A 13,605-nucleotide genomic window follows, 5' to 3' on the forward strand; every position below is an offset into this window, starting at 1 on the left:
TCTGGACCTTCGGAAGAGCAGTCAGGTGCTCTTACCCACTGAGCCAGATCTCGTTACGGATGGTTGTGAGCCACCATGTGGTTGCTGGGATTTGAACTCTGGACCTTTGGAAGAGCAGTCGGGTGCTCTTACCCACTGAGCCATCTCACCAGCCTCATTATCATAATCTTAAAACAGTTTTCAGCAGCACTCCATTGGACTCATTGGGTTTGACTCCCTGTCTTCCAGCCTGAAGTAACCACTGGTCTACTTTGTTTCCATTGATTGGCTTCTGGGTAACCTCTGGTGTACTTTGTTTCCATGGATCTGCCTCTTTTGGTTATTTTATACAAATAGGATCATATCTTTCTGGTCCTTGTGATTAGTGGAATGTTATGAATCAGCAGAGTGAACACAGATTTCTGAGAAGCCCTGTCTGGCTGTGAACAAAAGACTTGTAGGATGAGTCTATGTCTGCAGAGACTGATGGATCACTTGGAACTTCAGTAGTGTGGGGAGATTAGAATTTTGCAGGTTCAGAGGCTAATTACTTTATCTTGGACTAGTTTTAGCTTCTGGAACAGCCATGCCTTGCCCCACTCAGTGTTGGAGCTAACATCTTGTGATAATTAAAGAAAAACCTCCTAGAGGCTATTAACTTAGCAGAACACTAGCTTTGGCCAACCCAAGAGCTAAGAATGTCATGTTATTCGAATAACATTTTGGGCCTATAAAGTAACTCCCCCTATCTTGTTGTATCTGCCTGATTTAATCAGCATTCTAATGTTGTGAAGAGACACTATGACCAAGGTACCTCTTATAAAAGGAAGCATTTAACTGGGTTACAGTTTCAGGGGCTTAGTTCATTACCATCGTCATTGGTAACATTGAGGTATGCAGGCAGGTGCTTAAGCAGTAGCTGGGAGCTCTACATCCTGATCTACAATGGGGGGGGGGGCAGAGACAGAGAGAAACAGACACACACACACACACAGAGAGAGAGAGAGAGAGAGAGAGAGAGAGAGAGAGACTGGGCCTGACTTGGGCTTTTGAAATTTCAAAGCCCACCCCTAGAGACACACTTCCTCCAGCAAGGCCACACCTCCTCATCCTTCTAATCCTTTCAAACAGTTCTACTCCCTGGTGACCAGCCATTCAAATACATGGCCTATGGGGACCATTCTCATTCAAAATAACACATGTACCCACCAGTGCATTTTAAACTTGCCTTGTTTTATGTCTTTCTTTGTTCTGTAAAACTATATATATATATATATATATATATATATATATATATATATATAAACACTGTGAAACTGCTTCCATGTTGGAACATAAAATTTGGTGCAACCCAAATCTATGTTCCTGGGTCATGGTCACTCAAAGTGGCTCCACGATAAAGTGGCTCTTTCTTAGTTCCTTTAAGATGAGAGCTGTGGGTTGGTTTTGTTTTTGTTTGTTTGTTTGTTTTTTCCTCAACAATCTCTCTACCTAACTCTTGTAAAGACTTTCGGGCTCCCACACATGCCGATTTCTAAGCTTTTCTAGATCACTCTGACACACAGGATTATTTTTCCTATTAATGTGCTACCCCCTTGTCTGGATTACGCTAGAAAAGCTGGGCCTAAGTGGCACAGCCTGAGTTTGTGATCAAGAGATCTTGATCTATGCTCTTGATCTCCAGTTTTCCCTCAGTTCTGACTTTTGGGGAGGCATCTTCTGATGCCCCCAGGTCCATGGTACCTAACAGTCTTCTCTTCCCGTGGGTAAAAAGCTCCTGTTGAAAGAATCAATGACTCGTGAGGATGTTTCCAGATTTCTAGGTAGGAGAGATTCAGAGGAAAGGAAAGCCAAGGCTGGAATGTGTGGGCTCCAGAGTTCAAGGGCAGAAGGGTTGCAGGCCTTGTGCAGAGATGCAGGGTCTTTTAAAGGTCCTGGGAAACAAAGGGTCTTCCACCTACCTCCAGTAGCAATTTGGAACAACCTATTAGTCACTCCTTTTGCTGGAGGCATTAACCGCCTCCATTAAAATGCAAATGTCAACACCTGGGAGCGTGCAGGATCCCGCTATTATCAGCCTTTTCCAGGCTCTGCTCTGAGCTCTGAAGGGCTCCTGCACTCCAGAGGCCAGCAAGTTTAAAGGTGAGGATAAGAGGCTGAAGATTGGAAAAATCTAGGTTCTCTCTCTCTCTCTCTCTCTCTCTCTCTCTCTCTCTCTCTCTCTCTCTCTCTCTCTCTCTCTCTAAGTGCACACTCTCCATCCTTGGTTTCCAGGGCAAAGAATAAAGGCAACATCCTTTTGACTTCTCAGAGTTCATGCTTGCACACAGGCTGGGAAACGAGGATGGATCCAAGGGACATAAGGCATTTGTGGCTGTGGGCTAAGACACTAGGAACACATGATGGTGTGCCCTTCAAACATCCAGGTCTTGATGTCCTGCCCTTCAGACATCCAGGTCCCTAACGGTTAACCTACCCCAACACGGGCAGGGGGGTGTTATCCCTCTATCATCCAGTTTGAAGCATTTGTCATTTCTACCTAACTAGGCATGGGGTGATCTTTAAGATCCTTTGCATCCTGGCTGCACTCAGAAAAATGATTCCTTAAAGTCTGATGCTCCAGGGAGATGAAAGTTTTGACCTAACTCAGACCTCAGGTCTCCCTAGCATTCTGTCCTCAACCCTTACCACTTCCCTTCTTGCCTGAGGCAGGGGCTTTCTCTTTAGTCCCTAGGCTGATCACCTTGGAGGAAAAACTAGAGCAGTAACCAGATGAATTTGGTCCTGGGGCACTGTCTGTTCTCACTCCCAAAAGTCAGGTCCCAGTCCCTCTCCCTTTTGAAGAGGGTGTGTAACCCCTTGTATGCATTTCATACTGTGAATAAATGTTTCCTAGTAAATGTGTATCCAGAAGGGCTGGGAAGTAGCATAGAGCCATTATCTATATCCATGCTCTGGTCTCTGGGTTTGGTCCTGAGCCATAAAGAAAAACATTACACAAGTAGGAATAGTACAACAAGGAGCACTTGGAAGGTTGAGGCAGGAGGATCAGGGGTTTAAAGCCACTCTATTCCATAAGGAGTTTGGGGCCAGCTTGCCGTGAGACCCTATCTCCAATAAATAAAGGAATGAATAAAAACGAGTGCCTTTTCTCCTATCGTCTGCTTGTCCTATTTTTATTTTTAAAGGGTTAATTTTATGTGTAGGGGTGCTTTGCCTGGGAATGCCAAAAGAGGACAATAGATCCCTTGCAGCTGGAGTTACAGACAGTTATTAGTCCCGTGTGGATGCTGGGAATCAAACCCAGGTCCTCTGCAAGAGTAGCCAGTGCTCTTAAGCGCCTGTCCCCCGCTCCTTTTTTTCTTTTCTTTTCCCTCCCTCCCTTCTTTCCTTCTTCTTCCCCTCCCTCAAGACAAGGTTTCTCTGTGTAGCCCTGGCTGTCCTGGAACTTACTCTGTAGACCAGACTGGCTTTGAACTCAGAGATCTGCCTGCCTCTGCTTCCTGAGTGCCGGGATTAAAGGGATATGTCACCACCTTTAACTTCAGCCCCTTAGTTTTCATTTTGAGACAAAGTTTCACTATCTCCTTAAGGCTGGCCTGGAATTCACTGTAGCTCAGACTGGCCTTGAACTCACTGCAAACCTCCTATCTCAGTCTCCTGAGTGCTGGGGTTATAGGTGTGAAACACTACACTCAGTTTGTCAGTTTCTTTTATAGACTCAATTTTCAAACCCCCGGGAGGTGGTAAGTTCCTCCTGGCCTACATGCTTGAAAGAGCCCTGTGATCTTAGAATTTCTAAGTCTTTTTGAAGAACTCAATCTGAGGCTGGTCTCCTGAAAGCATGCAGAAGAGAATGGTCCCTTTTATTTTCAGACAGGGTGTCTAGCCCGTGCTGATCTCACACTTGTGTAGTTGGGGATGAGCTTGAATTTTGATCTTCCTGCCTCTGTCTCTCTGATACTGAAGATTACAAATATGTTGGATCATGCCAGGTTCATGTAGTGATCGGGGTAGAATCCAGAGCTGCAGGCATGCTAGGAATCTTAGAGTTTCTATTACTGTGATAAATACCACGGACCAGAAGCAACTTGGGGAAGAAAGAGTTTATTTCACCTCGCCATTCCACATCACAGTCCATCACTGAGGGATGTCAGGAGCTGATGCACAGCCAATAGAAGAGTGCTTCTTACTAGTTTGCTCCTCTTGGCTTGCTCAGCTGATTTCTAATAGCACTGAGGACCACCAGCCCAGTGGTGATACTGCTCACAGTGGGCTATGCCCTTCCACATCAATCACTAATCCAGAGAATGCTCACAGACTTGCCTACAGGTAAATCTGGTAGGAACATTTTTCCAGATGACATTCTCTCTTCCCAAATGATACTAGCCTGTGTAAAAATCGACATTAAAAACTAGCTAGCATATTAGGCAAGCACACTACCAACAGGGCTATCTTCAGCCTTGGAAAATTCCATTTTGATGCTGAGTTCCTTCCTAACAGCTCTTCATTCCTGCCCTTGATTACCCATTGCTCTCCCATGCAGTGGTTTTGCTTGGCTCTGAGCCTTCTCTTCTTCCTTTTCCTCACAGCTCCTAAGTATTAAGGACGTTTGAGGGCAGGACATGTGCTGATAATACGCATTCACACCAACTGCTTATAGTTTTTCAGACCCACAGTCCTGCCCAAATCCTTCAACATATTAAGAACACTTGCATTTTTTAAAATTACTGTATGGAGACAGAACTTCCAAGAGGTAGTTTATTATATGTGTGAGTGTGTCTATGTGCATGCACCTGCATATACACTTGTGTACAAGCGCCATGAGAGGCCAAAAGTGGATGCTGGATCTCCTGATGTTGGAGTTCCAGGCCATTTGGGAGCTGTCTGATGTGGATGCTGGGAAGCAAACTCCAGTCCCCTGGAAGAGCAGCAAGTGCTCTTTAGTGCTGAGCATCTCTCCAGCCCCTGAGACAGAACTTTGGCACCACAAAGTGCACCCCAGTCACCGAGTTATGTGCACTGCCACACCCAGAATTTATGTGAGTGCTGGAAATCGAATGTTCACCCTCATGTTTGAGAAGCAAGTATTTTACCCACTGAGCCATCTCCCCAGAGATTCCATTCTGTAATTCAATGGTTTCTAGTATATATACAGAGTTATACAATCATCACCATAATCTAATTTTAAAACATTCACCACCCTAAATCTACCCATGAGCTGTCACTACCCAGTCCTCTTCTCCCCTAGGCCTCAAAACCCACTAATCTATGTTCTGTCTCTGGATTTTCTGCATTCTTGTGTGTGTGTGTGTGTGTGTGTGTGTGTGTGTGTGTGTGTGTGTATTAGCCCAAAGTATGACACTCCACTAGTGGGATTTTAAGCTGAGTAGGTAAAAGAGTTTGTAAGTAGGAGAATACTATCAGAACTGACTTCTCTAGGAACAACTGCATATTCTAAAGCACTTACATTCTAATATTCTGATTCTAAAGTAGATATATTCTTTGAAAAGAGCAGTCTGGAATATTGTAGAATCAAGTCTTGAAGGGTGACAGAGACATAAGGCGTAGGTGGCCAGAGTAGATGTGATGGTTTGTATATGCTTGGCCCAGGGAGGTATGGCCTTGTTGGAATAGGTGTGTCACTGTGGGCATGGGCTTTAATACCCTGTCCAAGCTTCATGGAACCCAGTCTCCTGTTTGCCTTCAGATAAAGATGTAGAACTCTCAGCTCTGCCTGCACCATGCCTGCCTGGATGCTGCCATGTTCCTGCCTTGATGATAATGGACTGAACTTCTGAACCTGTAAGCCAGCCCCAATTAAATATTGTCCTTATAAGAGTTGCCTTGGTCATGGTATCTGTTCGCAGCAGTAAACCCTAAGACAGTAGATCTGACTACAGACACATTTTTTTTGTTTTGTTTTGTTTTTGTTTTGTTTTTTTCCAAAGGCCCTTGGTGCAGTGGTGAACAAGTGCTGAGATTCCCACTGGCAAAAGTGTGAGCTTATTCCAGAGTGCCTCAGACTAGTATCCTCTACCTCTCCTGCACAGCCTGGACATCCTTAGGAACTGCTTTTCCACTCTGTGGTCCTGGCTTTCCTGAGTAATCTCCTGAGCTAAAGGACTCCTCCCCCACACAGGGAACAATCCTTAGACTCTTCCATCCAGTGGTCTTATTCTTGTGGCTGTCACTTCTGGTCCCAGACTACATCTGCTCGGAAATAGCTTTCTGGTTTGTCTATGGTCTTGAAAGATCTCTTTTCACTGCCAGAGGTTGCCTCCTTCTAACACCAGGGCACTCCTGGCCTCAAATGCATGCTTTTCCAGCATCTGGAGAGGCCAGAGGCTGGTCTCCATGTCGGTTTCTATGTTCTGCATCTTCTTTTTTTGACAGGTCCTCTTAATGAACCTGGAACTTGCTGTTGTGCCTAAGCTGGCTGGTGTTACAGACTGGCTTTTATGTGGGTGTTGGGGATCTGAACTCATGTCCTGGGGATCTGAACTCATGCCCTCAGGCTTGGGCAGCAAGAACCTCCATAGCCTTACTTCCTTATTTAATGTTTTTGTAGGTTTATTATTTTGTGTCATTGTTTTTGTTTTTGTTTCTCTGAGACAGGGTTTCTCTGTGTAGCCCTAGCTGTCCTGGAACTAACTCTATAGACCAGGCTGGCCTGGAACTCAGAAATTCGCCTGCCTCTGCCTCCCAAGTGCTGGGATTAAAGGCGTGAGCCAGTTTTCTTGCATGTATAAAATGTACACATGTGAGCCTGGTGTTTGAAGAGACTACAGAAGAAGGAGTCAGACCCCTGCGACTGAAGTTACATCAACTTGTAACTTGTAGGTGGTAGGAATTGAATCTGGGTTCTCTGCATGGGCAACAAACGCTGTTAACTGCTGGGCTAGCTCTCTGCCTGCTCCTCCTTTGTCTTCAAAACCGCTTCTCTGTACCATGCTGAAGCATGCAGACCAATGGTCCATCTCCACTTACCATGGCAAGCCCCCTCCACACTCACACTTGAGGCCATATCCTGCTCATTACTGGACAACCATGTGTCAGGGACCAGGCTTAGCACTGGGTACAGAACGAACAATACTAATTTTGCAGGCTGTGCTTCCAGGTCTGTAAAAATGTCCAAACCATGTGCTGATGCAAGCAAGGTACCCTGGGAGCAGAGGAGGTGGGAGTGCTTATTAGCCCCAGGGCAGGTACAGGAGCCTTAAAAAGGGCTTTCCCCAGGTGTTGATAACTTGCAGAGGAAAGGGCTAGTATCCACAGCGTCTTGTGGAACAGTCCAGAGGCTGGGTAATATTAGAAGTGATGGGGGATGAGAGCTGCTGTGTGGATGGTTTTCAGAGAGGATACAATAAGATAAAGTGGGCCAGAAGTTGTCTAGGCATGGAGGGGGACCATCTGGATAAAGGTGGTAATGAGGGTGCTGAGGAAGAGACAGATATGGACAGATTGCCACTCACAATGAATTTGGGCACAGTCATTCCACTGTCTGTGAGAAAGCACAAGGGGCAGTGAGCTACTTGGGAGATGACCTAAGTTTTAGTTAAAAGGAATCAAATATGGGTGTGTGGCCCAAGAGCATCCAAGGGCAAGGGTAAGGGCAAGTTGATACCTCTCGAGTCAAGGGCTGGTGGCAGATTTCTGAAATATTATAAGGCTATTATGCTCATCTTTTGATTGAGCAAATTTACTTGTAGGAATTTCTCCCAAGGCTGTAACTAAGGCTGCATGTAAAGATTTATCTATCAAAATGTTTATTACCCCTAAAAGAATGGGATATTTTATACATGACCATGAGAATGAGTGACAGTTAACAGAAGAGTGTCGCTTATGCCAGTTCCAATATACCCACACAATGGAATTTTACTCCAACAAGAAAAGGGACATTAGTCCAATGTAGTGGTATGCACTGGTAACCCCCAGTGCTCAGGAAGCCGAGGCAGGGGTATTACAAGTTCAAGGTCAGCCTGGTTTACACAGTGAGAATGTGTTTAAACTGAGTATTGTAAATAAACTGTTTATTGACGTGAAAACCATTAACACTATTATGATGCACACAGTTTTTGTTGTGAAAAAAAATGAAATAATGTCAGGGTAGGGAGTCCTTGCTACTAGGTTAGAAGTCCTACATTCAATTAGCAGGACTGGAGGATTGGGGTGGGGGGGCAGAGAGAAGAGAGGGAGGAAGGAGGAGGAATGAGAACAGGTTCAAGGATGCAAGGCTGCCCAGTAACCTCGCTGTCTACATGCCTTCTGTGCATGCAGTTGCCTATGTCCCAAGTGTCTCTTAAACATCTTTGCTACAATGGCAGAATTCTGGAAATGTGTTCATCTTTATGCTAGAGTAATCCTTTCCTTAAGTCAGTTGAACAGAATTTACAGGAGGTGGCTGATTCAAACTGAGACCCTGCACTAGACCCAACAGACCCAACCAAAATGGAAGCACTCCTGCTCAAGTCCCAGCAGGCCACACTGTTAATCATCTGACCTTCCCTAGGGGGCCAGAGAGAGACTATGCAGGTGTGAAAGTCCCAAACGTGCCCGCCTTGACAAGATAAGGAAGTCCCACTCCGGTTTCACCTTCTTTGAAATGAGCTATGCCCTCTTTGTTCCGATTCTGCCTCTTCAGCCATTTTCTGTCTAGAAAGCCGAAGCGCTTCTGTGTAGCTCATCAGATCACTCAGTCTATTACCCAGAACGAGCTGTTGCTTGATTCCCAAATCACAAAGAAAAACCAATTAAGATCACAACTAAATCTGTTCTCTTATTGGTGTTTGACACTGACGATAGAATATCCCTACAGTACCAAGAAGCTTAACAAATATTGCCCATCTTCCTTCCCTGCTGGACCCAGATTGCACCCCCAGAATCGATTTGGCAATCACAGAGGGAAACAATGGTTTTTTGCCGTACACTGACAGGCTCTTGGAATCGTGTTGCATAGTGAGTGTGGCTGAGCAGGAGGGGCTGGCCAGCTTTGCTCCCTCCCTGATTACGAGTTCCAGGCCCAGTTTGCTGTCTTTTCCTGGTAGCATCCAGCCCGGTACAGTGCTTTGCAGGTTTCCAACGCGATAGGGTTTGGCTGGCTAGGTTCGTGTTGCTTTTACTACTTAGCTAACCATAGATTACTCAAAGGCTGGAGGATTACTCAAGATCCCGTTTACGCAGATCCCTTGGAATTCTTTTTTTCTCTCCTCCCGGTTTGTAGCTCTGGCAAGGTTTATCTTCAGTCGCCAAGGAGATGAGCAGTGGAGGAGGATGTGGACCTCTAAGCTTCTTGTCAACTTTGGAGGACGGCAGAAGGATGAAGGGGCTGACAGCATACGAGTCACCCTCCCCAAGCAAAACTGCCAGAACTCCGGTTAGGACAGTTTAGGGGTCAAGGGAGCTGAAAAGGCAGACAGACCCAGGTCTTCTACTCAGCTGTCTACTCTTGTCTACCCTTGCCTTTATTCAGGAGTTCCCAGAAGGGTCATTTTTGCTTCCCTGACTGGCAAGGAGACTCTAGCTTGCCCGTGGGAGCATCTGGGGAGGTGTGGGAGCCAGCGTAGCACTGAAGAAAAGATCTTTGGATTGTGGGTTAGGAGACCTGTGTGGTGTATTCCAAGTTGGCTAAGTTCTTAGAGCCTCAGTTTTCACATTTGCAAATAGGAAATAGCTACACAGGCCCTGTCCCCCATCCGAGCCCATGGTTGTTACTAGAACCACATGGGATTTAAAACACATGAACAGGCAAAGGGTTCCTTATAAACGCCAGGTGTTCCCACAGCTGTCAGTGGTGTTTCTTCTTAGTAACTATGCTCCAAAGCGGTCCTGCTCGCCCCACCCTGGCTGCATCGACCTCACCCACTGCTAGCAACTCCATCTTTTCCATCGCTGTCTTTCTGTGCCCCAGACATCCTCAGTCTCTGCATCTCCCTAGTTCATTTCCGGGTCTGGCTTTGGGTCCCTCCGTCCTCTCCAGGGACTCTGTCTCCAGTTCCCTGCGGCAGTAGCGGCCGGGGCGCCCCCCACCCGGCGCGCCCTCCGTTGGCACCGTCGCCGGGCCACAGAATCGCCCAATAAGAGCGCCGGACTCGAGTCTGACAGCTCTGGAAGCGGCCAATAGAGCCGGACCAGAGAAGGGGGGAGCAGCACCGTAGCTGAAGTTGGGCTGAATGGGGGTGGGGGAGAAAAGGGTAATAAAAAGAGGGGAGATAGGACTGGGGTCGCAGGACCCGATCGGGGGTGGATTGCCCACTACCCAGGTCCGACGAGGAATCCGCCCGTTGACCCGGCTCCAGGCACCAGGGAGGGAGGGGCGCAGTGAAAATATAGGTGAGGAAGGGGAGCGGGGGTCCCTGCGGCTCCCGGGCCGGGCTTGAGTATGTTCGCGGGGCGCCGGGGCCAGGACTCGGGCGGCGGCAGGGCAGAGGGCGGAGGCGGCCGCACGCCGCTGTGAGCCGAGGCCCGAGCGGCGCGGGGGGCGGGGAGGCGGCGGGAGGAGGGGATGCGGAGGGCGCTCCGGCGGCGGCGGCGGCGGCGGCGAGCGGGCGAGAAGGGAGGAGCGGCGCGAGCGGCCGGAGCGGCGCAGGGCCCGAGGCGTGCATGGCGCGCCCGGAGCCGGGCTCCCTCGGGCCCCTCGGGAGCGCCCCCGGGGCGCCGCGGCTCTTCGGCCGGCCCTTATCGGCCGGCTGCTGTTGAGCCGCAGCCCTCCATCGCTGGATGCCGTGGTCCCCGGGAGAAGCCCGCCTGCGTTGGGGCAGAACGGCGGCGGCGCTGCGCCGGATTCCGCCCTCCGCGTAGTGGTTCTGCGCTCGGCTACGGTGGGCCAACCGCCGGCTGCGAGGAACCCGGGGCTTGCGGAGCTAGCGACTCAACCCTCGGGACCTGCCGGAACGGGCCGGCCTGCTGGGTCTGGGGGACAGGGGGAGAAGAGAGGGAAAGGGCCGCACCGCAGGAGCCGGTCCTCGCCCCCGCCCCCTGCGCGGGCACGCCGGAGGCTCTGTTCGCCTTTCGCGGGGGCCACGCTCCCACTCGCGCCTCCGGAGGTGGGGGATGCGGGCGACGGCCCCCCCGGGCTCCAGGACCCTCCTCCCCGGGGCTCCGGAGCTCTTGCTCCGCCCGCCGCCCCCTCCCCCGTCCTCTCCACCCCCCATCCCACCTCCCCACCCCTCGTAAGAAAATAATGCTGGCAGGAGCCTGCACCTCCCAGTCGCTCCCAGTGCGCTGCGAGCAAAGGGCACCCGCTGCGTCTCCGTGCCGGGACCCCTGCCGAGCCGCCCTCGCCGCCACCTTGCTGGGAGAGTCGCTGCGCTCCGCTTAGGCAAAAGCCACGAGCGCCGCGCCCGGGAACTGCCAGCTTCGGAGAGGCGCCGCCCGCAAGGACACCTCTCCGTCCCGCCTGCTCCTCAACTCCCAGCCCGAGCTCGACGCGAGCCAGGAGTCCGGACATCTCTGCGCTCGGCGCAGCAGTCAGAGCTGTCCCCACTGCCACCGCTCGAGGCCAACTCCGTCTCGGACCTGGGACTCTGGACTCTAATTCGTAGCTACTTCTCACCTCGGGGCTGCGCTGTCTCCCCGCTAGCCTTCCCGTTGTCCTCCACCGCTCAGGACGGGGGTGCCACGATGTCCCGCTGCTGCGCAGGGCCCCGGGCCTCCCTCGACGTGTGACCCTAGCCTGGTCCCCCTGCTTGGCCGTCCGCCCTCTCCTTGGAGACCCCCGGCCCGGCCCCCGGGGGAAGAGGAAGAAGACGACGAGGCCGAGGGGGGGATGTCCGGCTCCAAAAGCGTGAGCCCCCCGGGCTACGCTGCACAGACAGCGGCGTCGCCGGCGCCCCGGGGAGGCCCGGAACATCGCGCCGCTTGGGGAGAAGCCGACTCCCGCGCCAATGGCTACCCCCACGCCCCCGGGGGATCTACCCGCGGCTCCACCAAGAGATCTGGGGGAGCGGTGACCCCACAACAGCAGCAGCGCCTGGCCAGCCGATGGCGCGGTGGCGACGACGACGAAGACCCTCCACTAAGCGGTGATGACCCTCTGGCTGGGGGCTTCGGCTTCAGCTTCCGCTCTAAGTCCGCCTGGCAGGAGCGCGGTGGCGACGACGGCGGTCGCGGCAGCAGGCGGCAGCGACGGGGCGCGGCTGCAGGGGGCAGCACCCGGGCGCCCCCTGCGGGCGGCAGCGGCAGTTCGGCGGCGGCCGCAGCGGCCGCAGGTGGCACAGAGGTGCGCCCCCGCTCGGTGGAGCTGGGCCTGGAGGAGCGTCGAGGAAAAGGCCGCGCGGCCGAGGAGCTGGAGCCCGGGACTGGCACCGTCGAGGATGGAGACGGGTCGGAGGATGGAGGCAGTTCTGTGGCGTCAGGCTCTGGGACCGGCGCGGTGCTGTCCTTGGGCGCCTGCTGCCTGGCCTTGCTGCAGATATTCCGCTCTAAGAAATTCCCGTCGGACAAACTGGAGCGTCTGTACCAGCGCTACTTCTTCCGCCTGAACCAGAGCAGTCTCACCATGCTCATGGCCGTGCTGGTGCTCGTGTGCCTGGTCATGCTGGCTTTCCACGCGGCGCGGCCCCCGCTCCAGATAGCCTACCTGGCCGTGTTGGCAGCTGCTGTAGGTGTGATCCTTATCATGGCCGTGCTCTGCAACCGTGCAGCGTTCCACCAGGACCACATGGGCCTGGCCTGCTATGCGCTCATTGCAGTGGTGCTGGCCGTCCAGGTAGTGGGCCTGTTGCTGCCACAGCCACGCAGCGCCTCCGAGGGCATCTGGTGGACCGTGTTCTTCATCTATACCATCTACACCCTGCTGCCTGTGCGCATGAGGGCTGCGGTGCTCAGCGGGGTGCTTCTGTCGGCTCTCCACTTGGCCATCTCTCTGCACACCAACTCCCAGGACCAGTTTCTGCTGAAACAGGTAGGGCCCCACTACACCACACTTGATTGAGGGGTGGGCAGGCCTCGGCCTGATTTTTAGAGAAAAGGGATGAAGTCTATACCAATTAAAAGTGGCCAAAAGTAACCAGAGAGACAAGGCTCCATGCCACGCCACGCCGTGTGCCTTCCAGGCCTAGCTTCTTTATCTACTAAAGACTACTCTTGTAAGGCTTGTAATGCTGTTGGCCTGGTAGAAGACATTCCTCGAACTAGTCACAATTGCCAACTTAAGCAAGAAAGGGGGGTTTGAGAAACGTTCAGAGTCTCTATTTCTCTCAAAACTTCTGGTCCTGTATAAACAACACTCCCAACCTAAGTGGCTGGACCCTCTAGCAGCCAACCCCTCCTGAGCTCCTCTGGGTTTGTTAGCTAGTCCCTGGTTCCAGCCTTGTGGAAGACTGTCGCCCAGTCTTAAGGAGGAGGCTGTAACCCTGCCTCCTGAGGCTGGGCTGCTGGGAGTTGTTGAGCTCTTGAAGCAGGACTGATTAAGTTAGCTTTCTCTTCCAAAGTGACCCAAGCCACAACTCTGCCTTTAGCACAGGTGGTAGGGAGCTGCTGAGATGTGTGTGATTCCCATCCCCTTTCCGGCTGGGCTGAGCACCACACTCCCTTCCAGTGGACACTCCTGGATGGTGCCCTGTAGGAACTTTATATCCGTACAGGGACCTGTTGGGCAAACGAAGGACTCAGAAGGACAGCAAA

At 51.5% G+C, this 13,605-nt stretch overlaps 1 protein-coding gene across 1 annotated transcript in view; it reads left to right on the forward strand.

The window, feature by feature from the left end:
• Positions 1-11,167: 11,167 nt before the first annotated feature.
• The window catches only part of Adcy5 (adenylate cyclase 5), a 149,074-nt gene continuing 146,636 nt past the window's right edge, over positions 11,168-13,605 (forward strand). Inside the window, exon 1 of the mRNA XM_021184630.3 lies at positions 11,168-12,883. Within this exon, the coding sequence (XP_021040289.1) occupies positions 11,747-12,883 (1,137 nt within the window). The 5' untranslated portion in view covers positions 11,168-11,746. The remainder of the gene's footprint in view (positions 12,884-13,605) is intronic.

The sequence above is a fragment of the Mus caroli genome, unplaced genomic scaffold, assembly GCF_978045245.1.
Source record: "Mus caroli unplaced genomic scaffold, Mus_caroli_1 scaffold_17, whole genome shotgun sequence".
NCBI classification, from domain to species: Eukaryota; Metazoa; Chordata; class Mammalia; order Rodentia; family Muridae; genus Mus; species Mus caroli.